The 27,547-nt window shown below is 47.3% G+C and overlaps 1 protein-coding gene across 5 annotated transcripts in view; it reads left to right on the plus strand.

Annotated features, from left to right (window-relative positions):
- PUSL1 (pseudouridine synthase like 1) overlaps positions 1-27,547 on the plus strand; it is a 70,069-nt gene that overhangs the window by 18,068 nt on the left and 24,454 nt on the right. For all 5 annotated transcript variants that reach the window (XM_030537461.1, XM_030537460.1, XM_030537462.1 and 2 more), the window contains 3 exons: positions 85-272; positions 14,213-14,362; positions 16,998-17,171. In XM_030537461.1, coding sequence (XP_030393321.1) covers positions 85-272; positions 14,213-14,362; positions 16,998-17,171 — 512 coding nt within the window. The remainder of the gene's footprint in view (positions 1-84; positions 273-14,212; positions 14,363-16,997; positions 17,172-27,547) is intronic.

Raw genomic sequence — 27,547 nt, forward strand, 5'->3', positions numbered from 1 at the left:
CGTGGGAGAGCTGAAGAACACAGCGTTGTGCCCTAATGCCTCCTTGCAAATCCCTTGCTCACTGTCCCTTCTGTTGGATTGCAGCGGGCGGCACAGAATCTCAGACCTGTCACTCCCATCAAGTTCTACGTCTCCAGCCGAACGGACACCGGCGTCCATGCCCTCTGCAACTCCGCTCACCTGGATGTCCAGAGAGGTGTCGGGAAGCCGCCTTTCCCTGCAGGTGTTATTGTCGCCGCCCTCAATTACCACTTGAAAGCCGAACCAATCCGGTGAGTTTGGTGGAGGGGCGCAATCTTTCTCTCCAATTGTTGGCAAAACTGCGATGAACTCCCCTGTGTTTATCCACAGAACTGTCTTAAACATCTCTGCAAGCTCCCCACCCAGTCCCCCCACACACAGACAGACAGACACACACACAGTCTCCCCTGTCCCACCAGTGCCGTTTGTCAGTAGGGCTGTCTCACCATATCACAATAATGGTGCTTTGTGGAGAACCCTCTAAGGCTTGAAATGAGGGAGACCATGAGGGGATCCGGCTGCTGTAGTTGCTGCATTCAGGGCAAGGTCAACCAATGGTGATGCGACGATGCCCATGTAGTTGAATTTAGCTCTTCATAAAAGCATTTCTTTTTCCACCTAACCAGCTTTCAGTAAGATTGCTTCCAACGACGCAAAGACCGCAGAGCAAATAAACAGGATTTGCAGTTGCTCAGAGGGAGCTAGCACCAGCCAGACCCTCTCCACTCCAATGAGGTCAGCCTCATCCCTTCTCAACCCGATCTAGTCTGCCACTTGACCTGGTTAAGAGAAGTTAAGTCAAAAATCCCCAGTTGATTATTTTGGTAATAAACTAGGATGCTGTGCTCACTGATGTAGCAACACAATCCTTCTGAGCTAATACCAGACTGGTAATAAGGAGACAAAGGAGCATGTAACTGCAGCGATGAGCATGATATAAGGATCTACACAGACTAGACTAGAATATCTGACGTTTTCTCTCATTCCCCTGGCCCCCCTGCAATTTATTACGAGTTCTCATAAAATCACAAAATCAGCTTAGTTTGGACAAAGCCCAGGTCGAAACACCTGCACCCACAGACCTTGCTGCTGGGAAACATACGATAATTAAACCAAAAGCTTTTGTCGGGAAGTTGCATTTGTTGTATAAGCAATTAATAAGCTATATTTTATGTATATTTTCTGTTTCTAAACGGTTGGGTGAATTTAATGTTCCTCTGTTTCCTTCCTAAACCGTTGTGTGCTGTTACTGTGAGCTGTTAATAGTGATCTGTTCCTCCTCAGAGGTGGATGCATTTCAGTGATTATTGAGTGAACTCTAAGAGTGATGTTTGCATCTATCTTTTATTGTTTTGAATGCTTTGTGAAAAACAACCAAAAAACCCCTCCCAAATTGTGGCACCAACATGCTGCTTGCAAACCATCACTTTGCTTGTATGCTCTAGCTCTATGCCATACCCACTATCTGTCTTGTCTATTTCGACTGTAAACTCTTTGGGGGCTGGGATGATCTCTTTGTTAGTACAGCACCTGTCACCCCCATCTCGCCTGGTCCGTAGGCGCTACCATAAATAATAATCTACATAAGTGCTTTACAATCCAAATTGGCATTAAGGAAAGCAGGTAGTTGGGTCAGTGCCTGAGACCTAAATGATAGATCCTTGATGTAAGATGCCCATTGATGGTGCTTACGAGGAGGATGGCCTGCTCCATCACATGTTGCCACAACCCGCCTGTTGTCTGGTGGCGTGAATTTAAACAAAGGGACGCTTACGGAGGCAAATACTCTCCTACCAGAGCCAACGGGCTTAGGACAAAAAACAAATCTGAAACGCACCCTGTGAAAGGATTGTTGTTAAGCATAGCGACATTATTGTAAAGCACCTCTCCCCCCTGCCCCCCAGCGCCCCTGTTTGCTTTAAATCCTAATCTCCTCTTTGTATAACAGGGCCCGACCCAAATGCCGACACAGCAAGGCCTGGGATTTGGGGGCTGACATCACTGTTGCATCTGATCTCGGCATTGCAGGATAGAGAATCCAGTTGTCCAGCATTGGGGGACAGCGCCAACCCTGGCTGTAAATTGTGCCGGCTCTGGGAGATTTTTGCGTGGGTGGTCATTTGTTGAGGGTTTTGTTGTTTTTTTTTCTTTTAATGCCACTTTGATTTCTCCTCTCCGTGTGCCCTGTCCTCTTTGGGAGAATCCCAAAATCAGGGTATGAAATACCACACAGGGTCATGGCCTTTGTGAGGGTGCTGAGCCAGCCTTAGTGGCAATACAGTCACCCCTAAAGCACAGGACACCCCCAGCCTAGCCCATTTCTGCAGCACCCCAAAGAGGCAACCATTTGTATCACAGCGGAGGTGAATGGTGAGACGATTAGGAAGCTTGGTTTAAAGGTCCTGATTTCCCCCCCACCCCTAAAAGCTCTCTCAGACTTTAACTGGTGTGGTGGGTGCTCAGCAACTCTGAAAATTATGCCCATTGTCAGAGGTGTTTAGGCGCCTGAAGATGTGGATAGACGTCTGGTGGGGTTTTGAGAAGCACCAAAGCCAGTTCAGTGCTGAACGTCCATTGGTTTCAGTGGGAATTAAACGCCGAATATTCTTAGGCTCTTTGTGATGTGCTTGGGTCCATGCACTGAGTCAGGATCCAGCTAGAGTTAGGCCGAGCTGCTGGTCCCCAGGCATGTTCCGTGAGACCCCTCGCTGTGTGGCCAGGCGGAACAAGATGGAGGGTTCGCTGAGTGGCCGGGACCCCAGAGTTCTCTCTGCTCTTGTTCCCTTCGGCACAATCTCTAGAGCGCTATCCATGGCACCATTTGACAGCGAGCAGGCGCACAGGACAGGCGTGGTGACAGCCCTGGATGACAAGGGTCAGCGTGGGAGACCTCCCTGCTGTGCCTCCTGGTTGGGAGCTGTCCTCCGCTCTCCTAAATTCAGCCATGGTCATCACGTGTGAATCCACACTTGCTGCCATGGTGGCCAGGGTCCTACCCATGCACAGTGAAAGCTTTCCCACGGTCTGGACCAGAGTGTCTGCAGCTCTGAGGGCAACCGTCTTGGAATTCAAGTGCTCAGCACCTATCAGGATCAATCCCTGCTCTGGCTTATTGCACCGTTTCCGGAGCCAGGTGACCAGGCTCCTTTGCATTTAAATACAGTGGGGCCTTTTGTCTGAAGGCTCTCGACTGAGTGAATAAATGGAGCAGCATCTGCAGCAGCTGTCTCGGAGCCAGCTGTGCACTCTTATGTCTGAACAAGTGCCATGGTAGCTATATGGGAATGATTAAGTACAGTCCTCGGAATTTGGGTTCCATGGACAGAGCAGATGCAGAGAGAGATGGTGTTGTTATTATTAAAGGCACAATCAACTTCAATTATTATTTTTAATTGACTAATTTCCTGAGGGATTATTGCTCTCTTACGGATGTTTAGAAGGGTCTTTAGGGCAGGCTGAGGAGAAACCTCACTGGACATACTCCTGCCCCCACCCCACCCCCTCGGCCATGCATCTTCCTTTTCTCTCTTCAGTGTTCGCTTTGCTGCTGCTGTTCCTTGGAGATGGCCTCGCATGGTGCCTGGGAAAGGGAGTTCACCCACCAAGGTGCACGTGAATAACGTGTTGGTGCTGGGGCTTGGGACAGGGAGCCCAACTGGCCCCCGGGAAGGGATGAAGCTGGCTGCAAAATGCTGGCAAATGCAGAGTAAACAAACTGGCCAAAAGAGAGAGGTTCTGATCTCATTTGTACCTAAATATTTACACTTTGGATTACACTAAACAAGTTTTTCAGAGGGGATTGTGATTTTTGTTTCAAGTTGATGTCTCTTGAAGTGCAGAAAACTTAGTTTCTTATTAGTTTGCAAAGTCCATTAAGTTCCCTTAAAGCAAATGCTTCTGTGATGATGATTTAAAAAAATAAAAATCAATGCCACCATCTCACCATTCAGAGGCAACCCGACAATAACCAACCAGGTTCTGCAGCCCAGCACTGAGAGGCAACCCTACAATAATAAACCAGCGTTGACAAATGTAAGCCACCACGTCCAGATACCCCTCTTTAACATACAGGAAAGAATCCTGGTGGTGGTGGTTTTGAGGTTTGGGGGTTTTGGGTATCTGACACACAGCAAAGAAAAAAATGAACTTGAATTCATTGACGGTTACGGTGCAAAGTAAAAAGGAGCAATAAGATCACGTTTGACTCCACCCACCTGGCCCCTGTATAGGTCTCAGCTGCGCTGCAAACAGCAAATGCATCATTGTAATTTCACTTGCTTAAGCCCTCAGCCAGATGGATTGGTAACGGCCGTGGTTACCATGTGGCCAGCGCCTGAAGCCGGTATTTCACAAGCCAGCTGAAGTTACGTGTTTAACATCTGTGGGGAACTGTCCCTCGATAGCTTTCACCTTGTACAACACACATAGAAAATGGCCTATGCATCTGTATTGAGAGCTCAGAGAGGGTTTGTTAACTCTTTTTGGTTAAACAAGGCCATAAAATAGAATTTGGTGTTATATTTTTAGTCTCAGAACTTAACACAGTTTGGAAGGCAAAGAACTTCTGATCACCCTGACAGTAGGAATGAACAGGGTATAAACGTGGAGGCCCCTTATTTGATTTCTTGCCTGTGTGTCTAGTGGTTGGAGCAGTGGTTTGAAAGTCAGAACTCGCAGCTACGAAGGCCAGACAGGACCATTAGACCATTTAGTCTGACTTCTTGTCTATCACGGATCACAGAATTTCATCTACTTCGTCCTGTGTTGAACCCAATAATTTGTGCATCCTATTCCTGGCTCTGCCACAGACTCCTTGTGACTTGGGCAAGTCATGTAACTTCCCCGTGCCTCCATTTCCCCATGTCAAATTATTCCTGTTGGCTTCATTGAGGGTGGTTTTAGGCTTCATTAATGTTTGCTTGGTGCTCCAGAATTGCAAAGTGTTCTTTTCTGAATTTGTTTGCAAAATTCCAGGCAATTTTTCTTTCTAGCAAAACAAATTTGGTGTTGGCAGTTGTCCAGTTTTAACTCAGTAAGTGCATGCATCATGGTGGGTGGGTGAAGGACTGAATTCAATAAGGAAATAGCCTGTAGTGATGATTCCCCCCCTGTGACTCTAACTAGCGAATTGGGGGTGGGGGTGGAGGTATAGGTTTTTAAATCATGGTATGTATAATCACAAGGACACTGTCAATTTCGTCTGGTTTGATGGCTAATCATTACTGGGGGGAAAGGACACGTAAGAAGAGCATTTTGCTTTAGTGACGAATGAGATAAGCATCAAGAAGTGGAGTTGGGGACCAAAAAATGCTTCTGGTGTATATATGTGGCTGTGTTGGAAATCGATGACAATTCCTTGCATGCATCAGAGGGTGAAATTTGGCCTCACATGGTCTAAATAAGAGTTCTAGGAGTGAGGTGATGTAGGATGCCGATATGTTAATTGAATTGGGAGGCATGGAGTTTCTGAGAACATCTCTAGCTGTTGCGTGAAGGCAGCAGGGTGAAAGAATTGATTTTCAGTCCAGCAGACTGCCAGAAGTTATGCTACCATAACCACCACTATTAACTAAAGGAAACCCAAAAGCTCTCACAGAATTTTACTGTGGTACTTCACACTTCTATAAAACCTTGAGATCTGAACACCCTTTCCGCAACATCTCGGGGGCAGAGGGGAGGGGATGTATAGATATTACTTCACCAGATTGGAAATGCATCCACCTCTGGGGTGGAACATTGTGTTTAACAGCACAACATTATGGGGTAGGAAGTAAAGAACACAATACCTCTGTGAAACTGTAGCGAGGATTTAGGGAAGCAGAATGTAATTCCTTGAGATGGAATTTGGCCAGAATACCATTCTCCCCCCACCCACCCCCAGTACTGTGACATTTTTAATGACCATGAATGGTCAGGCTTTCAATTTCCTCTGAATGATCTGACACAGTGACCCCTATGGCCATGCTTGGGTATTGGTTCAGCACTGAGGGAAGAATGACACCATTCAGAACAACCATTTATCCAATGTCTAACACACATTAAGAAAGTGTGGGCCTTTGTCTCCCTCTAGTGGCTGGTCTGCTGAACGGGTTAACAGCCTACTGCAGTTGCAAGCTAGTGGAGTTGTTCCTTTAGCTCAAGCAGTAGGGGGCAACACTTCTAGCATTTGACGTTTAAGGTTCAAACATTGTTCCAGGCCTAAGGGATAGATCTTCCATTTCTACTACGAGGCCTTGGAAAGCCAGATAGCAATCTCCCTGTCAAACCTTTTTATGAGGCAAACTCTACTTCATACTCAATACATCTCAAACTGTTGATTTATTTTCCTCCCGATGGGTTTGTGGATGCTCTGGTAATAAACGTGATGAACTAGAGATTTGATCTACAGCATGTCTCTAGATTTCTGTGCTGGGCTTTGGATGGAGAGGAGAGGCTGGTTTTGGTGAGCGTGATGAAAGCTCAGAGTTTTATTCCTTCCAACCCAGAAAGAAGCTCGTGGTCTTGTGTGCTGAGATTGGCATTAGACAGAAGATCCCAGCTAGAGAGCATCCAGTGAAAAGCTGGCAGTCGTATCCCAAGAAAGGGATAAGCTTTTCTCTTTCTGCATAGCCTGTTGGTCTGGTACAGTTGTAATGACTGACCTGTGGGATGGGAAATCGAACTTTATTTGGTCTTTAACCAGAGATCGTATCACTCTGATCGGTTAGAGGGTTCGGGTTTAGAGGAACTTGTGTTGCTGCTGTTTCCTCCTACTTCCCCTGGCTGTACTTTTCAAAACTGTCCATCTGCTTTATATTAAGGAATTGGTGACAGGCATGAGCCGGAGCGAACTCAGCAACCGCCACTCTCCCTCTGTAAATATTACTCTGCTGAAAAAAATTCCCTCCTAATGCTGAACAGAAAACTGAGCACTTTCATGTGGTTGAGATTGGGGAAGGGGGTGGTGGGAGGGGGGCGGTCTTTGTGAGAGCATATTATTGTTGATAGCGTTTGGAAGGAAAACGAGATTCCTGGCTGACTGGCTGCATTATCAGCAGTAATATCCTCCTGTATAGCTCTCCCATATGCTGTGTGGTGGGTCTAATCTCTCATCTGATCTTTCCCCCTCCACAAAACTGGCTGCAGCAGCTGATGCTCCACCAAAACCCACGCTCTAGAGCTGGAGACATGTTTGAGGAATTCCTAACCTATCGCAGAAGAGTTTGAAACCCAACCTCTATCCAAACACGTTGCAGCATGCTAGAGAATGAGTCAGCGGTTACTCCGCCTGCAAATCGCGGGACTCAACAGTGTGTGTCCTCGCATTGTGTGGTGGGAATTCTGGGGAGAGCAGGGAACCAATCTGGGGTCTCGTTATTGGGTTGGATGCAGGTATCACTTGATGATGGTCTCTGGCCTGTGCTGTTCAGGTCAGACTGGTCTTAACATCGGTTTCTTCCCCAGAACATCCAGTCTGGTGTTTTGTTGCTAAAGAATCGACCCAAAGTTCTGAAGCAAATGGACCACGCTGGGGCTGAGCCCAGCTGGCACATGTGCTGCAGGGAGAGGTGTGGGAGACCCCATCCCATCTTGGTACAAGGACCCCCAAGCTGTTCCAGCCTGGCAGCCGCAGTCAGGCCTAAGTAGAGAGTGGGTAGCTAAGTACTCATCATAAAGATGAACTAGTATAAGCCAATTTTCTGCCCACATCTTCCCCTGCCCCCCATCTCTCCTGCCCAAAGTCTTGGCTAACCCTTGCCCTGGAGTGCACCAGTCTTGTGCGCCCCTTGTGCAAAACCTCGAAGGATCTAAGGGCATTATCGTATTTGTATTCTGTGGCTCCTATCCCTATGGCAGCGGTACCTTGCGCATTATCTGCTTTAAAGGGATTTTACATGCTTAATGATCCTGTTATTCTCCAAAAACTAGTCTGGTTGCAGTCCCTTAGCAACTGCCGCATCTTGACTCAGTCTTGCGTTACTTTAGGGCTGCAAAGCACATTTTAAAGGCTCTTGCCCACGCAGATCCAGTATGTATCGCATAGATGGGGATCTGTTAAAGACATCTTGTCTCCCCAGCCACTGTAGGATGGCTCCCCGCCGTATATTTGCTGGCGTTTTGTCAGAGTGATGGAATGATGGCAGGAAAATTGACTTGTATTCCTTTTGTTTCTGGTTTTGGTTCCGTGTTTGCTTATTATTTGCTTCCAGATTAATGACAGATATAGCAAAACAAACATTAGTGTCAGATGAAAGCAAAGGAAGCCAAGTATTTGGTTCCCCTGGGGTGGTCGCAGGACCTGCAAATAAAATATTGCTTCCAGACAGATTCTGTTGGGATCTTTAAGAATCGCTTCCGCTTTCTCCGTATCCCTAGTGGAAGGCAGTACCTCTCAGAATCAGAGCGCAGGAGAACACAGCCAAGGGTTTCACAGTAACGAGTGATTTTTCTACCATCCACTTGAGATGGGTTAAAGGGGCCTGGTTTTCAGACAACGCTGAGCACTTGCCCTCTGAAAATCAGAGTGGCATCTCAAGTGGGCCCCCCACAAACTGAGATGCTACCGATCACCAGTTACTCTTGAAAAACTTAGCCAGTGGATTTGCCCTCCCCTCCCGTGTGGGAGTAGCGTCCCATAAACATCTGCCAATGCTCCTCTTCCCTCCCTCTCCATTATCACTTTCAGAACTCTTCTCTGCCTGGGTGACTCTAAACAACTTGACAATGGTTAGGCTGCTGGAGTGTGGAAACCACAGCCCAGTAATGCCTCATTGTTTCCTTGTGCTCCCCTCTCTGTTCTTTTGTTCTGTGTTTGTACAGCACCTTGCGCAATGGGGTGGGTTTTTGTGGTGCTACGGTAATCCAGATAAATAGTCATCGTTCAGTTCCTGTCAGTAGGTGGCGTTCTCTTACCATGCGGTTTTAGCCTGAAACGATCATGACTAAGAGCTGAATCCAGCAAACATCTCCAGACACTGGGCCCAGAGCTCATCCTGCGCTGACAACCTCCTGCATAGAGTTCCTTCAGCGGGGCTCCCGAGCGGGTGCATAGTTCCTTTGCAGGGTCAGAGGCATAAGCAATAATGGTGGGGTGTTGCATGTCAATCAAAGTTGGCTCGATTCATCATAGATGGCACGTACAAAGCAGGTTTCTGAGACGGGCTCACTTGAAACGTTTGGAAATCTTGGAATATTTTTGGGGAAAAAACGAATTCATCTCCCCCCATCTCAAACCAGCTCTAGTCCCAATCTGAACGACTTAGTCGGTAGAGAGGAGACAACGCTGCTGGAAGGATGGGAGGGGAGGAAAGGAGACGGGTTACAGGTCTATGATTTTTGTGCTTACAAGATGTACATGTGTTTTGATGGTTCCCATCTTTTCTATCGCTGAAGAAGTCCCAGCCTCAGTAACCAAGGGACCCAAATTCCTTTGGAAATCCCGACTTTGTCAGTGCCTAGCATGATTTCTGCAGGCCGTGCTGCCGAAATGGGCTCTTAGGAGTGACTGAAATGAAGCAAGCAGGGAGGCCTAGAGGACCACCTTGTGGAAAGGATTGTAGCACTCATTACGCTGAGTGTGCGAGGCGGGAAATAATGTGTACACAGAAGAATTATGTGAGCATAAATATATTTCTTCTCTGAAAGAGCTGCTCTACTGGAGTGCATACAAGGGTGATTATTTCCTAATAAGCATATGAGCATTGACAAGGAAAGCTCCAGGGGAACCGCATACTTGCAGAGTGTATGTGTGTGTGTTTGTGTGTGTGTGTTTGGGGGGTGGGGAAATAAATGGAACATTTAATTATGGTACTAGAGTCAGATGAGGCTTGTTACCAGAAAACTGCATTGAGTCCTGCAGCTCTACTATCCTTCCCCCTTTCTCATCCGCTCCATGGAGATCGGGGAGAGGCTCTGCAGGCCTCCAGCTGGCAAAAGTCGCTAGGGCACAAGAAAAATATTTGTAAATAAGTTTGTTGCTCAAACATTTTGCTCTTGATGGGCACCGGGTTTTTTAGTGGCCGTTGATCTCATTGCTCCTCAGATGCCAGGTTCAGAGCACCCCATACGTAATGCAAAGGGCGCCTGGCACAGCGAGGCCCCCTGCATGCCGCAGAGGGGCGGCCCACCTTAGAGAGTCACACCTGCCAGAAGATAATGACCTCAGCCTCTTCCAAAAGCCAGCGGGGCAATATCCTTCAGCCTGGCCCTGCAGGAAAACAAATCTGTGCTCTGCTGGAGCAAGATGGGGAATTGTGTTCCAAGGCGAAGGATCCTTTGCGGGAAACGCTCTGACATCACCTCTCGCCTCCAGTGGCTTAAATAGATTGAAAGAAGTGGGGGAGCTAACGGGGGTGTGGGAACTGCTCCCAAAGCCAGAGGGAGGAGGAGGAGCTGTATCCCTGCTTCCCCTCGCTATAATCTGTGGCCCCCCTCTGTTTTAAGTTAAGGTGGCCCCCTCTGATGGTAGCCATGGCAGCTTCTCACAGAGGCAGGCAGCGGCTCCTCTACCTGGATTAAAATAGAAAACAAGGAAGTGTAGGAAACTGGCAAGTTCCTCCCCGATGTAACGGCTCTGAAGTCCATGGAGATGCACCGGGGACAACTTTGTCCTAGCACCCTTCCTTTCAATACACAAGAGCTTGTGATTTCCTGGCGCTCTCTTAAATGCAGTCCACGTGCTCGTTTTCCTGGCTGCAGAATCAGTCTGAGGCAGCAACGTGCTCCCTGCGTTTCCACCCAACTGCGGCAAAGTCGTGTCTGTCTTTGGGGGGGCGGGGGAGTGACCTAGTTTCCTGCTGTCTCCATCTGCTGCAATGAGCTGAGTAACAGCCTTTGGAAAGAGCTAGTCAGGATTGTGCTCCTTGTGTATCCAGGTGGGCCATGACTGGAAGGACCTTCCTCCTCAGGGCCCTGATTCAGGAAGGCGCTCGAGCTCATGGCTGACTGCAAGCATGGGAATGAACTCGTTACAGCCCCCAGGGAAGTGCTGTTTACCCCTTCGCATAACACATGAACCAGCGGTCACCCAATGAAATTAGTAGGCGGCAGGTTTAAAACAAACAAAAGGTAGTATTTCTTCACAGTGCAGACAACCTGTGGAACTCCTTGCCAGGGGATACTGTGAAGGCCAAAAGTAAAACTGGATTCGTAAAAGAACTAGATAAGCTCATGGAGGTTACGTCCATCAATGACTGTTAGCCAAGATGGTCAGAGATGCAACATCATGCTCTGGGTCTCCCTAAGCCATTGAGCCCCAGTCTCTACACTGCAGAGTTAGGTTGATGTAAGGCAGTTTACGTTGACCTAACTGTGGAGGTGTCTCTGCTACAATACGCCTCCCGGCGCTTTAACTCGCTCACTATGCTGACCTAACAAAATCACCTCAGTGAGAGGCATAGCGCTTAGGGCGATGTCTTTAAGGTGACAGTGTCGGTGTAGACACTGCATTGCTCATGTCACCCGAAGTGGCCTCCGGGAGGTGTCCCATTGTGACTGCTCTGGTAACCGTTTTGAACTCCGCTGCCCTGCAGCCAGGTACACAGGTGTACACCCCTCCCCTTTTAACGCCCTGCCTGGAGTGCACCTGAGAAGGTGGATCTCCTGGGTCTGCATGGAGGGGAAGCTGTGCAGTCACAGCCGCACTCTAGTTGTAGGAAGTTGGAGGAGGAGGAGGGCTACAACAGGGACGCACAGCAATGCTGCATAAAAATCAAGGAGATGAGGCAGGCATACCAGAAGGCCAGGGAGGCAGATAGTCGCTTGGGTGCAGAGTCGCACAAATGCCACTTCTACAAGGAGCTGCACGCCATCCTCGGCAGCAACCTCACCTGCACAGTCAAGCCCCATGGATACTTTTTTTTTTTGGGAGGGGGCTAGAGTCACTGGCCCACCAGAATGAACTCTAAGGACAACTTGCTGGACGAAGAAGTGGAGGTGGATGGGGGATAGGTGATCAGGAGATCCGGTGGCGTCAGGAGCCAGGATCTCTTTGACTCCTGAGCAGTCTAGCCAGTCCCAGCAGTCTAGCTCTGGTGAGCCTGATGCAGGGGAGGGAAGCTCTGGTAAGTATTCCGTTTGCTTCAATATCACAGAGGCACATCTGCTCATGTACTGCTTTTTTAATCAGGCTAGAAGAGGTCGTGAAATAACCAACGCAGGGCCAGTTGCTATCTGCTTCTCATTCCCCTGTACAGCTAGGCAGAGGGGACACTGTGGAACAGTCGGTTTATGCACACTGGGATGTCACGTGAATCCTCCATAGAGATCTTTAGCAAATTTTCCTGGAGGTAATCTGCAGTCCTCTGCCGAAGGTTTCTAGGGAGAGCTACCTTGTTTCTTTTCCTGTGGTAGGACACTTTGCCACGAAGCTCAGCGGTTACTTCAGCAGGCACCATTGCAGCATTCAGGCTAGCAACATATAGACCCACTCTGCAGCCAAATGCATTCAGGAGCTGCTCCCTTGCAGCCTCGGTTACCCACAGGAGTGAGATCAGCTACAATCCCACCACTGCCTTTGGAAAACACTACCAATATTCAGAATAACAGCCCTATGTGCTTGTGCTGATACCCCAGTGCCACCCAACCACCGCCCCTCCCCGGGCTGCCATCCTGCACTCTGACTCAGAAGGGAAAGTGCGAAGGTTGTGATTGTAACTGTACTTTCCTTGACCAGCCTGTGTTGATGTCAGTGAAATGACCCCAGTGACTTCCCTCCCTCCCTCCCCAGGGCTTGCAATACCATAAGTAGCTCTTTCTGTTGGTGTACTCCATCACCAGGTGGTTTGGGCCCAAAATAGGGATATGTGTGTCATCTATCGCCCCACTGCAGTTAGGCAACCCCATTGCTGCAAAACTATCCATTATGTCCTGCACATTGCCCAGTCACAGTCCTTCATAGCAGGAGGCGATTTAATGGCTCTGCACACTTGCATCACAGCCACCCCCGCAGTGGATTTCCCGATTCCCAACTGATTGGTAGCAGTCTGGCCAGCTTCCCCACAGCTATTGTTACTTAGGATTCACCTCGTTGCTATAATCTTAGCATGAAAGTTAGTGCTGATGTGATCGATCTGGGGTGAAATCCATCGACTCTAAGATTCATTCATTCGTTGCAGAGCTCTGCTGTGAAGGGACCTGGTGGTGGAGAGCATGGCTCTCTTGTCATCATTCATGTGATCTAGCCATTGTGGTGGGAGTTGCAATGCAGGAAGGTGCAGAAAGATTTAATTTTTAAATCAGTAGCAACAGAGTTAACCATGATGTTCTATGTTTGTGTAACATGCTAGGGATACCGAAGAAACTGGTAAGTATACAGTGACATCTTGCACAAAAAAAAAACAAAACCCACCAAAAAACACCACTATGCTTCCCTTGACATTTGCACCAGCCACTGAAGAGGTAGTGGCCCCATTGTGGTTGCTGCTGGCCATAATGTAGCATAATATAATATAATATCTTATATTTGTGTAGTGCATGTTATCCCACAGCATTTCTGCAAACTGTGAGCAAACTCCTGCTCATCTTACTCATGCAAAACTTTCCCCTTAAGTGATGTGTGTGCGCGCACGTGTGAGAGAGTGAGTACTTATCCCGTGCATATTTAGATGTCCAAAAATGTGCATTCCACATCTACTGCGTAGGCAGAATGGAGCAGCTGTTTAGCAGTGCTCAGAAACACATTAGTTTAAGATACAACCTTCAGTTGAAATGGAAAGAGAATTAAGGGTGGCAGATTGGAACCTAGGTCAGGACACCAAGGTTATCTCCCTATTTTTGCAAAAAAAGCTCTGAGGTTGTTAATAACTGCAAGGGGTCAGAACCTCAATTTTGTGTCTCATTCTAAAGATCCCACCTACAGTGACCCAGGCTTACCCTTGTCGGAGACTTAAAGGTATGCTAGAAATGATAGCTAACACAGTCTGAAACTCCAGGGTGGGTAGTCAGGGTGTGTAGGCTTTACCAAGTGCCAGCCAGTTGAGTTGAAGCATACGGTCTCCCTTTTTATCCTAGTCAACACAAATCTACCGTGACCACAAGCTCCATGCTGGAGAGTTCGTTTATCAGCTCAAAGGGATGGGTGGTAACTAGGGAATCATCAGAGAAGCTTCCTAGAGAAGTCTGTGTGTTTAATTCTGGAGGTCTCCAATCCAGGTGGTGACCAGGTTTAAACCAGTGGATTAATGAAGATCTCAACTCTCTTCTTTCCTAACAGCATTCTGAGTGCCTATCGGGTGTCCGATAACTTCCACGCACGCTTCTCTGCACTGTCCAGAACCTACATTTATCGGCTGGTGACAGGCTGCTCTCACCATTCCCAAATACCGGTGTTTGAAAGGGATCTGTGCTGGGCTCCCAAGGGAGAGTAAGTTTGTTTATTTGATTAACAGAACTCTTCAGGAAAATCCCCGTTATTGGATTATGCAGTTATTTTTCTATTTGTTCGTTTTTGTTTAAGTTTCAAAGTGAGTTAAACTAAGTCCACTTTAATTCTGAATAATTTCATACGGTAATGGGTTTAATATGGTTTAACTAATACACTTTAAATTCACACCTTTAGTTAATTCGGATTCACTTTCCTGAGTGTTCCTGTGTAGACAAGCCCTTATTTCCAGGTGTCAGACCAGATCCCCAGCTGGTGTAACTCAGTTTTGTCAAATGAAGTCACTGGAGCCACACTGACTTACCGCCGCTGTGAATCTGGCTGTCAGTTCGTTCCTCAGTGAGATCTGGGGTAACTGCAGTGGCTTCGCTTGCTTATCGCTAATAACATATCTGCAGGGACTGAGTCACAAAGTACTGCATCTGTGATTGACGTTCTCTGCGCTGCCAAGCCAGAAACTCGCATTGGAGCAAACTTTTTGCATCCTCTGTAGAGAGTGAGAAACATCTAAAATGGAGACTCTTTTCTGTACAGCAAGTTAATTCTGACAGTCTAGGGTGCAATTATCCAACAAGAAACAAATGTGCAGAAACCCATTACCTTGCAGATTTTAAAGTTAAGGATAGTCTGCGCTTTACAGTCCAGTCAAGATTGACAGCTCAATATTTTTTTTCTTGCCTCTGTTTGCAAAACCATATAATTCTTCTCCCTGATCACATTCTACAATACTGTGTATTCAAATAATGAACGAACAGGTGCCAATCATTCATATGCAACCCTACAAAAACAAACCACTGTGCGTAACCCAGTGCTCATAAACAATCTCGGAATAGCAAACCAGTTATTGCAGATGGGTACCTATGAAACAACCATTTAGTAATATAGCAGCATACCTGCAATAGAGGCTACAAACATTTTAGTAAAGAAACAAGATGTTGGTTTCAAGCTTTAAGATATTATAAATTGTGAGTTAAAGAATAAAACAACGTCAAGCTATCCTCATTTTTTTACTGGCATATACTCTAATAAATACACATTCAAGAATATTGGGTTTTTTTGGAGCTGTTTTCAATCACATTATAAAACAGTTTTATAACTTCAAAGTCAGTTACAATAGTTTTATCACCACTAATGGAATAACTTGACATTGTTCATTACATATATTCTTATAAAACCAGCATAACAATCCCAGATGGTCCCAGCAGAGAAATCGAAATTATATTGTCCTAATGTGAAATATGTGGATTCTTTTTTGTGGTCTGGGGAGGGAAAAAATCAGCTTAAAACTGCAAAATTATATATTGCACACACACAATAAACCCTAATCTCAAGCTTTGTGAAACATTTAATTTAGCCCAGATGTTGCAGTTAATTTTCTCAAAGGACAATACCACACATGGGTAAAGACAGACTGCAACAAACTCTGAGTGGGAGGCAACTTACTAATTGGATTGATCCTTACTCTAACAAAATCCAGAGAGAAAATTCCCACTGATTTCAGTGGAAAGCAGCGTCAGCCCTAAATGCATAAATATCTATTAAAGGGACACTCTCAGTTTAAAATTTCCTAACCAGATTCCTTTCTGTATTCCCAGTATCACCTTTAGAGCTAGTTGGGAAATACTTTTTGTTTCGTTTTGTTTTGTTCCTGTGAAAAATTTCCACAAAAATGGAAAAAAGTTTTGAAGTTTTTTCTTCAAAAGTTTTGGGGCTTTTGTTGAAAACCTGAAAATGTTCAGCCAAAAACCACAGCATTTTTGTGGTTTATCTCTCAACGCCTTCCTCCCCCAAAAACATCTAAGCAAAAATGGACACTTCCTTTGGTGATTTCCATTTCCAAACTCTCCAAAACAAACCCACCATTTTTTGCCACAAAAAAACCTTAAAAAAACCCTACTCTCTTTAAACATTTTGGATTATTAAATCTGAATGGCAATTAGAAATGTTAACTTTACTTTTTGCCCTTTACATTGTCTTCTCACTGAGAGTTTGCAATGCCTTAAGCTTGTGCTGTTACCCATCAGTTCCTCTTCCATCTCCAGTCAGTTGCACCTTCTGGTTGGCTTGGTTGTAGCAGGCTATTCCAAATGCATGGTTTAGATAATTGTCCTTGTGTTGTGAATTTCTCTGCAATTTCCATTTTAATTTATAAGAACCTCATCCTCCAGAGAGGATTTTTGGTTTGTGTTTTTTTCAGGGCAGTAACTTTAATGGAGGTGTTCAGATCCTGCAGTCACGAGAGATCTAGAAGTTCTTTGATAGCTACTGCCTTGTGTAAACCTTTGCAGTAATAGGCCCTTAGAGGTGAACAGAATTCACTTCTGGATTGGGGTTTGGAACACCCCTAAACTTCAGGGGTGTTTGGCACCATGTTTTTTGATTCAGGCCATTATAAGGGAGGGGCCCATTTGCAATATGGGAATTCCCCATCCTTTACTTGCCGCTCCCCGTTTTTTTCTAGAGTGTCTAAATCAGGGGCTTGGCCTTGGGCCCTTCTTGGAAATTTATTCTCTTCAACCCCCGCAAAGACATTGTTGTGCAGAACCTTCCCGTGCTTCCAGACTCACCCTACAACCTTCCTCCTTGCGCTGATGGTTTTCTCTCCATTTTGTTCCAGCCATTTGAACGTGCCTGCCATGCAGGAAGCAGCAGATTCCCTCCTAGGGACCCATGACTTCAGCACCTTCCGCTCAGTCAGCTCTGAAAAACCTTTCAAATCTCCCATTAAAACCCTGGCCCAGGCAGACATCCGACCCTCTTCTGGCTTCATGTCGCATCACTATGAATACAGGTAAGAACCCACATGGTCCTCAGCCCTGTCAGGTGCTTCGTTGATCATACGCCTTGGCTGGCCACTGCTTCTGCTGAGGTGACTACGAACTGCAGCTTGCCAATAGCCCACTGTTCTCTCCCCTTGCCAGCAGCCTAACTCTAAGGGGACTGAAAGCAGCAGCCCACGGCTGAGCAAGCCGAATAGAGCCACTGGCTGCCTGTCCCACCATGGAGTGTGGATCAGGCAGATGCAGTGGCATGTTATGTCATTCCTGTCCTCCCTGATCAGTATCAAATGCCACATTTCCGGGAGCTGTCAAAGTTAACGTGACCCTGGCTCTTTGCATCCTGTGCTCTGCTAGTGGAAGGACATGCATTGTTCTCACCGGGAGGAACATTTCCCTAACTTCTCCTTGCCGTACAGCTGAGAAGGTGGAGAACCCCTGCTTACAGGGGATTGGCTTCAGTTTTTAAGGCTCAAAGCCATCTTAAAAACCTCTCCTTTCTGGTCAGTGATGTACCACTCATTAAGGGCAGGAATTGAAACTGGAGCACTCTGCACATTCCTTGTGGCCTCGGAAAGCTCTGCTGGATTGTTATTACTTCTGCATTAGTTTTGCTTGCATTAAGTATTTAGTGAATTAGCCATATTGCATGTGTGTCTAGCCCTCCCCCCGCCAACTCCATCTCACTCATAGGTTTAGAGTGGGGCACTTGAGACAAACCTGTCTGTGAGATTCTCCAAGTGTTACATGCAGATTTCGTCATCTCCGACTTTGGCCAAGGTTCTGTGGCGCAAAAGAAGGGACTTCATCCTGTGTAGTGTAAGCTGCAGACATTGCTGCAGCGTGCAAGCCCTCCTCCACTGCCAGCTGTCCAACCTTGCAGCTTGCAAGCGAGGTAGTTAAAGGGGGAGGCCCGTGCCATCTCACAGCTTTGTGGTGATCCTTGTAGGCATGGTGGAACAGTAGGAGTATAGCAGGCTCGCTGGCAGGGTGATCTGTTTTAGGCCACTGGGAAGGGTCAGCCAGGTGCTGATGTCCTGGCTTTAGAGCGCCTAGAGATTTGGTGTTTGTTCCATAAACCATGTTTTAAAAAGTAGACGCCTTAAACTGCCTTGAAAAGAGATGAAAAAGGAGATTTGTTTGCACCCATGTTCATAGGACAGCAAAAGAGCAATGACTGTAGCTGTCCCACCTGGGTCAGATGCTCTAAGCCAGGTGGAGTTGGGTGTGATCCATACATGAGAGACTCAGGGAGGAGAAACAGGGTGTTTCTGGGTTGGTGTTTGCATCTCTCTTGCTACCATGGGGCTGAATTGCCAGACTCCTGGGTTGAGTGTAAGACAGCGTCTGTGACCACTTGTGTTCATTAAATATTCCCTGGCATGTTTTCCCCAAAGTAGGAATTCTAGTCCTTGTTGTCCCGATCTGTTTCAATTTAAACCTTTAAATTCTACCTCCATCAACTCCCAGCTCCGGGAGCTGCTCAGTCGGGTAAAGTGTGCCTCCTGTCCTCTCCAAGCCTGTGATGTACTGTTAGCTAATGCATTTCACTCTAGAGGCAACTGCATTTCATCGTGAGGAAGAAGGGATTTCCCCTCTATTTAATTTGCAAAGGGGTACAGGATTCATCGGGAGTTAATATGCCAGAGAAGTGCAAGAGGTGGTGGTTGGTTTTTTTTATTTTATTTTTAAACACACATTGATCTGAACAGCAGGTCACTGGGTAGGCATCGCTTGGCTTGTTAGGATAAGTGAAAAGTCAGTTGTTCTGGGGTGCGTGTCCAGAACAAAGCAGTCATCGTGATGGCCCTTTAAGTGAAGAGAAATAGTGGGTCATGTTGGAAAGACCCCACCCCCCAAGAAATCAGTGTTTATAGAGCTCAGCCGCTGCGGGGAGAATACACACGTACATTATCCGAGCTAGGCAGGATCTTGATAGTAAATCTGCACCTACCGGATCTTAACCTTGGCCACCACACTCACTGGGCAGCTGAATAAGCTGCCTTTCCAGGTAGTTCCTGGAGGTTGATGGCAAGGGCGTAGGAGAGACTGCTGAGATAGCTGGCCTCTTGTGCGCGGCAAACTCCTTGTGTCACTCATTGGCTACCGTTGCTGGGGACAGAGCCTTCCTCCATCAGGGCTGGATGGAGCTGAACTTAAAACACCTCTTTTTGTATCTGCCCCCCCGCCACCTGTGTCCCCTACCCTGCTGCGTTCTGCCGAGGGGGAAGTGGCAAGGAGGTGTCATTGGCAGAGTGGTTGACGCTGTGGAAAATCAGGTCACCTTCCCGTTAAAGGCATGTCCTCCTGACGATACCGGAGCTCTCTTCCTTAAAGAACCCCACGGCTCTGTGTCCCTAGTAATGCTTAGCCTTGAAGGAGAACTTTGTCGCAGTAGTAATCAATCCCCTCAGCGCCCCAGCTGGGAGGTGAGAATGTCCAGTGTTTTGGCCTGGGGTAAACCCAGGGCGAGTTAGGCAGAGCTGGGGCTGGAACTTTGGAACGGCTGACTTGGAGTTTCTTCTCTATTCACTAGATAGTGTTGCCTCACATTTATCCTGCTTGTGCAGCCTGGCTTCTCTGCCCATCTCTGCTGGGACGTTTGCAGGCTCGCCTCAACCAACAGGCCTGCAGTCTGCCCCAGGGTGGAGGGAGAAGCTGGGGGAAAGGGTAGAAGGCAGGTAAAAGGAGCCAAGGAGAGGTGGTGATGGGGTAAGAAGGGGAGCTCCCTCTCCAGTCTGACTGTTCAATAATAAATTGCTCAGAGTCCAGCAACCAAAGGAGCGGGCCAACATTGCAAATCTTTACTGGCCCAATCCATGCAAAGCCACCTGCCTGTCCATTGTGAAGTTATGGTATAACTAGTCCTTAGCATGTGGAGGTATTTATGGGATGTGTGGAGCCTGGGGAATCTGGAATTGGGTAACCTAAGTGATCAGACGCCTCAGGGAAAGAGAAGTGTGATTTAGACCCTTCTGTATTAGTACAGCCAACTCCAGTAAATGGCCACAGTGGTGTACGTCCTGCTTTCCATCAGGGCAGCATGTCTAGAGTAGGGTTTGCAACGGAGTGACTGCAGCAGTGTAGCTGCTCCAGTGCCAGTATCGTAAATGTAGACGGGCCCATTTTAATACCAGCACTGTTTCTTGAAACCCATCAGTTGCTCTTTGATTCAGAATGAAATCTCCCTGCGCTGAGCCCAGCTTCAGGAAAAGAGCCTGATAAGGAGAGTACTACTGGGGAAAGCAGTGGATTTGGCAGATCTTTCTCTCATCGCTCATTTGTCAGTTTGTGAATTTTTAACGTGGTCCAGCTTGGTTTTGTGTGTTCGATTTTAATAGAACGCTGTTAATTTAAATTGTTTGGAAAGGAAATGTGCATTTTCTAGTTTATTTTGCCTCATAAATTTGTGCCAAGCAACTTGAGAGAGCCTTGAAACTGAATCAACGGCATCACACTGGTTGTTGGAGGAGCATTTCTGCTGTGTTCTGGTGATGCACAAAGGCGGCTGTTCTATAGTGTCATTTTTACAGCGATGCAATGGTTTATTTAATTATTTACTGAGCACGCAGACTTGGGGCTTTCAAAGGTGCATGATTTCAATGGGATTTGGATGATTAATTCCCATAGATGCCTTTTAAAATCCCAGCCTTAATTTATTAAAATCTTGTTAAACCAAACCATTATTTTTCTGATGTAGGGAATAAATACAATTCTGGCTTTGTTTATCCTTTGTCTTAGTCTCCTGGTTATAATTAATCCATCAGATGTTCCCACGGTGAGCCAGTTGTCACTTTCGAAACTGGGTATGCACTTTTCCCAAACCTGTGACTGACAGCCAGTGTAGCTGCGACGCGTGCATTTCTTTACTGAAGTAGCAGCAGGAAATCAACTTGCAAAGAGAGGCTTGAGATTGCGCTAACAGCATATTAATAGGTTTTAAGACTAATCTAAGAGGTTTGGTTTTTTTTTTTTTACTCGAGAGGGTGGGATACAGAGAATGATAAACCATGATCTTTTAGTCAAATAATGCAGCTTTTCTTCCTGCTTCTTTCTTCCCCTCCACACGAAAACCGAGCTTCTGAATTGACCACTTGTCTGTGTAAAAGGGCAGCTGTTAAAACGGTTCCCTCCATCAAACTCCGTGTTGCCTGGCAACCGTGGAAGTTAAGTTAATGTCCCGTCAGCACAAAGCACTCTTGAATGTTACAGCCATGTTCAGGAACTTAGCCCCATTGCTGCTTCCTTGGGAGTAATTTTCCATCACCTGTTTCTCACTGAACATGTATTATTCGTTGTGAGGTGCTGGGTTCTGCCAAGTTAAAAGCCAGCCCAGAGTTTTGCTTGGAAGCAGAATTGTGTGTGATATTAACAAGAAGAAGAAAGTTCCCCCCTTATGGAAAAGTCGTCTGATAGAATTTAACAGAACCAGTTTCTTTCTCTAAGTTTATTGAGTCATCTGATAGAATTCTCTATTAAGTTATATCCCTGCAATAAAATTCTATAAGAAGCTCAGAACATTTTCAGAAAGAATCTCATTTTCCATTCAGCTCCATAGGTTTTTAGAGCAACTTCTGTAGATTGCTATTGGTTTCATCCTGAAGTCCTATTTGACTTTGCCATCAGAGATGCCACTTGCTGTGTCAATTAGGGAAGTCAGATTTCACAGGCAATTCCAACCCTTGACCCTAACAGTATGCGGCAAGATTTCAGCCTAGTCCTGATCTGATAGAATTCTCTATTTACATTCTTCTTTTAGAAAAAAAAACTAAAATTCAGAGATCAGATAGGTCCTGGGCCTGAGCACCTTTGAGACCTGTTTTACAGATGGGAAAACTGAGGCAGAGATGGGGAAGTAACTTGCTCAGGGTCATGACAAAGCCCTGGCTAGGATGATTTAGTTGGTGTTGGTCCTGCTTTGAGCAGGCGATTGAACTAGATGACCTCTTGAGGTCTCTTCCAACCCTAATATTCTATGATTCTATGCAGCAAAACAATGCCAATGCCAAGAACTGAATGCAAGTGTCCAGATACTTAGTGTCACATAATGGGTGGCCAGGCCCTCAGTTTTCCTTCTCATTAAATTGGGGTCCAAGCTTATTGATCAGGGGACTTGGAGAACTAGGAGACCAAGAAATCATGCCTGTGGTGCTGCATAAAATTAAGGGAGACTGCAATAAATATATTCGCCTCGATTCAGAACATATGCATAAGGTCCTGATGCAGCAAAGCACTTAATCTACTTAAAATTGTGTGCCATGTGCGTATGGGCAGAGTGCGCGTGCATGTAAAACATATACATAGACGGGCAGTAATGACATGGGGAAGCAGTAGGATATTAACGTTTTCTGACGGGAGCAGAATCTGGGGGTGGGAACTGAACGAAGGGAAGGAGAAGCACATATTGCAGCAGGATGTTATCAGTGATTTGTCTTGAAAAGCATCCTCCCGACGTGGCGTGTGCTAACGCCCCGTTCTGCACCCTTGAGTGGGCAGTCCTCCGGTGCAGGCTGGCAAGTGACCTCGACCCCACGCTCCCCTTCTGTCTTTGATCGCATGGTAGCTTTTCACCTTCCCAGAGAGCTGAGCCCTTCCCCACAGGCCTGCAGGTTGTGGACAGGCCCAAACCAATGAGGAACCAACCTGAACAACACAGATGCATTTCTCGCGAGTCGCAGCCACGCTTTCCACACGCACAAACCCCCTTCTGCCTAAGCACAGATGGTCCAAATCGTCATAGCTGCCCAGTCTGCCATTACTAATAATCTTGCAGGGGCGTGGGAACACACCACAGAGCACTGACAGTCACTTGCATGCAAAGGTCAGCTGTTGGGATTAGCAAAGATAAGTGTTATCCCTAGTGGCAGTAGGAAGGAATTGAGGGAGGGTTGGTACGTGGGGGAGCAAGAGCATTTGGGAACTCCCAGTGCATTGGATAGTTTCCATTTGCTATCACGTGAATTCCAGCAGCACTTGGTAGTATGGATAAATACCAGTGGGTAATTAATTATGAGATCGCACTGGGAGTCTATAAATGTGCTGCTGCGTTTGTACCTTCTCTATACACCTAATGGACTGGAGAGTGCTTTGTCTCTGGCCCTGGCCCTTTGTAGAGTCTGCCACAAAACTGCTTTTTTCAGACAGAAATGAACCAGATTGGATCCGCCATAAAACAACAATCTCCCCACGTTGGTAGGATGGTGTCGAGGTGTCCTTTGGAGGTTTTAAAATCCTATTTTCAATGAGTCTTAGAAACCCAAAAACTTTTGGAACTCCAAGACTAGTATCCATTTTGTAAGCTAATATTTTTGCCTTCATCACATGGGCACTGGCTCATTGTGGTAGGATTGTGCTTCAGGGCAGGGGTGGACATTTTGGTTGTGACAGGGTTGCTCTTGAGTGCTGTGCCGTGCATGCTGGGTTTTGGTTTTGGGGCTGTAGGAGAGGAAGGTTCCTGCTGGTTTGTTGTTGGTAGGGCTGCTCCTGAGAGTTGGGCTGTAGATATTGATTTCTTGGTTCAGGATTGGGTGGGAACATGGGGTCTTCTGCCTTTTGGGGTGAAGAGCTGGTGCAAAGGTACAAAGTATTCAAAGACAACCAATAAAGAATTTAATGGGGTTTGGAAGCCTACGTGACACGTTGATTGGTAGGATCCCCTTTAAGGAACATTGGTGATCATCCCCATAGGTTTTAGAATCCGGGTGATCTCCAGGTTGCTAATAGCAGCGGCTGTTTCTAGCCAAGCAGTACAATTTGACCAGGGAGAGGAATGCCTGCTTAAATAATGTCTGAAACCAGAATCTCCATCTGGCCGTTTCCCCCGACTCTCGCCCCTCTATGGGAACACCTCTCTGTCTGCTGCTACATGCCTTCCTGACTGCTACAGATGGATTCCCTGTGCACGTCAGTTTGCTGATATGCTTGCTCTGGCCTTTCCAGCAGCATGTGGACGTTGCGGTGTGGATTGCTGAATGATAAAAAGCATTCTGCAAAGTCGCTCGTGACCACATGACTTTCCCCAGTCAGCTCCGATGAAATCGCATTGTGGGTTTGCTGTGGGTATTAGGAGAGGGTTGTTTTCCTGTTCCCAGAGTCAGCACTTTATCTGCAGGCAGTTGAATTGCACCTTGTTTTATACCGTGTATCTCAGGTTGTATTCATTGCGCTGTTTGAGCCGTTGTGCATACGTGTATAAGAACCTATGCCTAACGCATCCAAAGGATCCTAAAGCTCTTTACAAGCTTAAGAATCACGCATACAAACTAGGCAGGAGTTGCTCAGAGGCAGCCATCTCTGAGGTGGAACATGGCAGCTGTTTAACAGCTCACAGCAATTTTCCACTTTAATTTAGGAGTGGAAGTGGTGCTGAACGCTCTCTCTAGCTGAAATGACAGAAGAGGTTAAATAGGAGGAATGTAGGAACTGATATATGTTTTGACCGGGTCACTGATGTTAAAAGCTATTACCAAAAAACCCCCCAACCACTCCCAACTTTGGTTTCACATCATCTCTGAAAGATTGCTTCTCCTGCCATCCAGCAGGCTCCGTTTGGGACACTGGTTCATTGCTGAATCTCTAGGGGGGAAAAGCCACCTACTCCCAAACCCACACCAAGGACTGCCACCACAGTGAGCTGGGCTGGTTTAATTTGCAGTTGGCTGCCGGCCACTGGATTTGGATAGACTTTTGACAGCAGCTACTCTAATGCAAAGTGGCATCAATCAGCCCTGCAGGCTAACTGGGTTTGCAGAGAAGAGCTAGTAGCATTGTGAGATGGGTACCAGAAGTTCTGAATTCCCATCTCCACACTGGGACTGGCGCTTGTCTCCTCCGTGAAGGATAAGTGATGAATCGAGTAGCTGTGTAAAGCCCTTTTATTCTTGTTGGTTGTTGGAGGGAGATCAATGATGATCCTTGGGTTCTGGACAGAGCTCCTTGTGTCTGTTACTAACTGCGTCCAGTCAGTGGTGCCGATGCAAATGATCAGCCGTGTGTATGAAGGACATATTAGCAACTCTGCTTGCTGCAGTAGCTCCTCTGCTGCAGGTGTGCAATGCAGTGCTCTGCAAAATATGTAGGGCCTACCCTAACACATGGGAAGATCGGTGTTTCCTTTTGCATTACATTCAACTGCCTGCCTGCAAAACCCTCCTTTAACTGCTGACCAAAACAGGCACTCAAGAGGTTTACATTCCAGATTCTTTGCAGGGCAGCCGGTTTCCTTAATCTGCATCTGTCTGAATTTGGGCTTTGTGGATATCAGTGCTGAACTCAGGCCACAAAGTTCCCATCCAACTTTTTCCCAAAATTGCGGGGGGAGGTTCACGTTGGTCTCTGTGTTTACACAAGGGATTCAGATGTTTCCGATGTTGCATTAATGGGTATAGAGTGGGGCAGTGGTTAGAGAAAGCAGGGAGGACACAGAGCACTTGGAATATAGCTCTGATGGCTGTTGCTTGGGGCCAGATGCCGCCAGCCCTGGGCAAGATCCCAGTGGCGTGTAGGCAAGGGCTACCAGGATTGCCAGGTAGGGGAGGTGGCAGACGGTCAGCAAGGCAGAGGCAGGAGAAAAGGTTCCACTGAAATTGGAAATGGAACCTGGAGAAGGAGTGGCGCCTAGCCCCAGAATTGCCTGCCCACGCCATTTAGCGGATGCTCTTCTGGAGTGGGCATTGCAGGGCTTGGGGTGCTCTGCACCAGAGCTGGTGGCCACCACTTGCAACTCCAGACCCAGTTATTATGACACCATGGGCCTCCCATCTATGCTCCAGATGTTGCCAGGCCAGCAGCCCCATGTTGTAATGGTCATGGGCCAAACACACTGTCCTGTGCAAACCCCGTCATGATGCGGCACATAGTTACAGTGCACAGTGGGCCGGGCCAAGCCGCAAGACCACATCCTGTTAGAACCCAGGGCCCAGCTCTGTACACTCCTGTCCTGGCTGCAGTCCCTCTTGGGTTCAGGGAAGGCGGGCACACTTTGCCCAACTCACTTGCAGAATCACTTATTCCCCTCTATCTCATACACTGGTTGCTTTTGTTCCTGAGACTCGCGCTAATTTCCACCCCCTTGTAGCTACACTCCAAGATCTATAGTGCCGCTACAAACCACTGAGTGCTGTAGCTCTGCCAGAGGCTCAGAGAGAGAGAGAGAGAGAGAGGGTGAGAAATACTGGTCCTGAGAGCTTGGCAAAGCCCTGCTTTCTCTGGGGTGGGAGAGGAAACTGAGAGGGGTGAGACAGAGCATTCAACAACCTAATGCCATGAGGTTCCAGTTAGTAATTCATCGCAAAGCCTGGTCGGGTAATGTCTAGCAAATTCAATTAGAAATCACACCCATAAAAAAAAATCCTTTTAATGATGCTGAACACTGGGCGGGGATGGAGACAGAAGACAGGGGGCATGGGAGGAGGAGGCAGATTTATAGTGAGCTACAGCTTAGAGGAAAGCAAGGGAGCGTTATCTGCAAATGCCCCAGGGACGCCTGTAGCCAGCATTGCGGAGGGTTGGTTAAGGGGGAAGAGATTTGTTTTGTCTGCTAGCAGTGCTGCCTGCCCTGCTCCCCCCTCTCCCCCCCCCCGGCAATCCAATCTGGCTGGTTTCAAATTCCCTCCTCCCAGCCAAGCACAAAACCCTCCTCGCCGTGGACCCCGTAATGTAATATCCCCACCGAAACCCGGCTCCTCTGTCTTTTCCCAGGACGTGAAATTAAAACCAGAGGCAGGGAACTTTCCCCTGCTTCCAGCACTCCCTGTGTCTGGGGTTATTAGTAAGCAGTGCTGCGGGGCGGGGAGGTGACCAGGATGCTGCCTGTTTCCGGCACCTTGATAATTGTGTCTCCCTTAAAAGAGGCTCGCAGCGTGAGCAGAGGGATCCACAGAGTGAATCCCCACAGGCCTTTTTCTTTCTGAGGCCCCCCCAGCATGCTATAAAAACTCCATGGCTCACCTGTGCCACAACAACTGGCTTTTTGTATATAAAAGCCAGGGCTGGCATTAGGGGGTAGCAAGCAGGGCATATGGCTGGGCCACACGCCACAGGCAATTGCTCAGGATTCGGTTTCAGCCCCTGGTGACGGGGCTTGGGGCCATGGGCTTCAGCCCCAGGCAATGGGGCTTTGGCTTTCTGCCCTGGGCCCTAGCAAGTCTAATGCTGACCATGCTTGGAGGACCCCCTGAAAGCTGCTTGCAGCCCTTCAGGGGGCCCCGGACCCCTGGTTGAGAACCACTGCCCTAGCCAGCACTTGATCTGGTTAATAACTGCAAGCCGGCACACGATAATGACTATGTTCAGATTCTGCCACCTCAGCTCACCTTGAGAAGTGCCTAATTGGCGAGTAGCCCATTGGTGAGTTAAGGTGTCTAGTGCTTAATTAGCTCCTCTAAGTTTC

Source organism: Gopherus evgoodei, chromosome 18, assembly GCF_007399415.2.
Source record: "Gopherus evgoodei ecotype Sinaloan lineage chromosome 18, rGopEvg1_v1.p, whole genome shotgun sequence".
In the NCBI taxonomy this organism is placed as follows: Eukaryota; Metazoa; Chordata; order Testudines; family Testudinidae; genus Gopherus; species Gopherus evgoodei.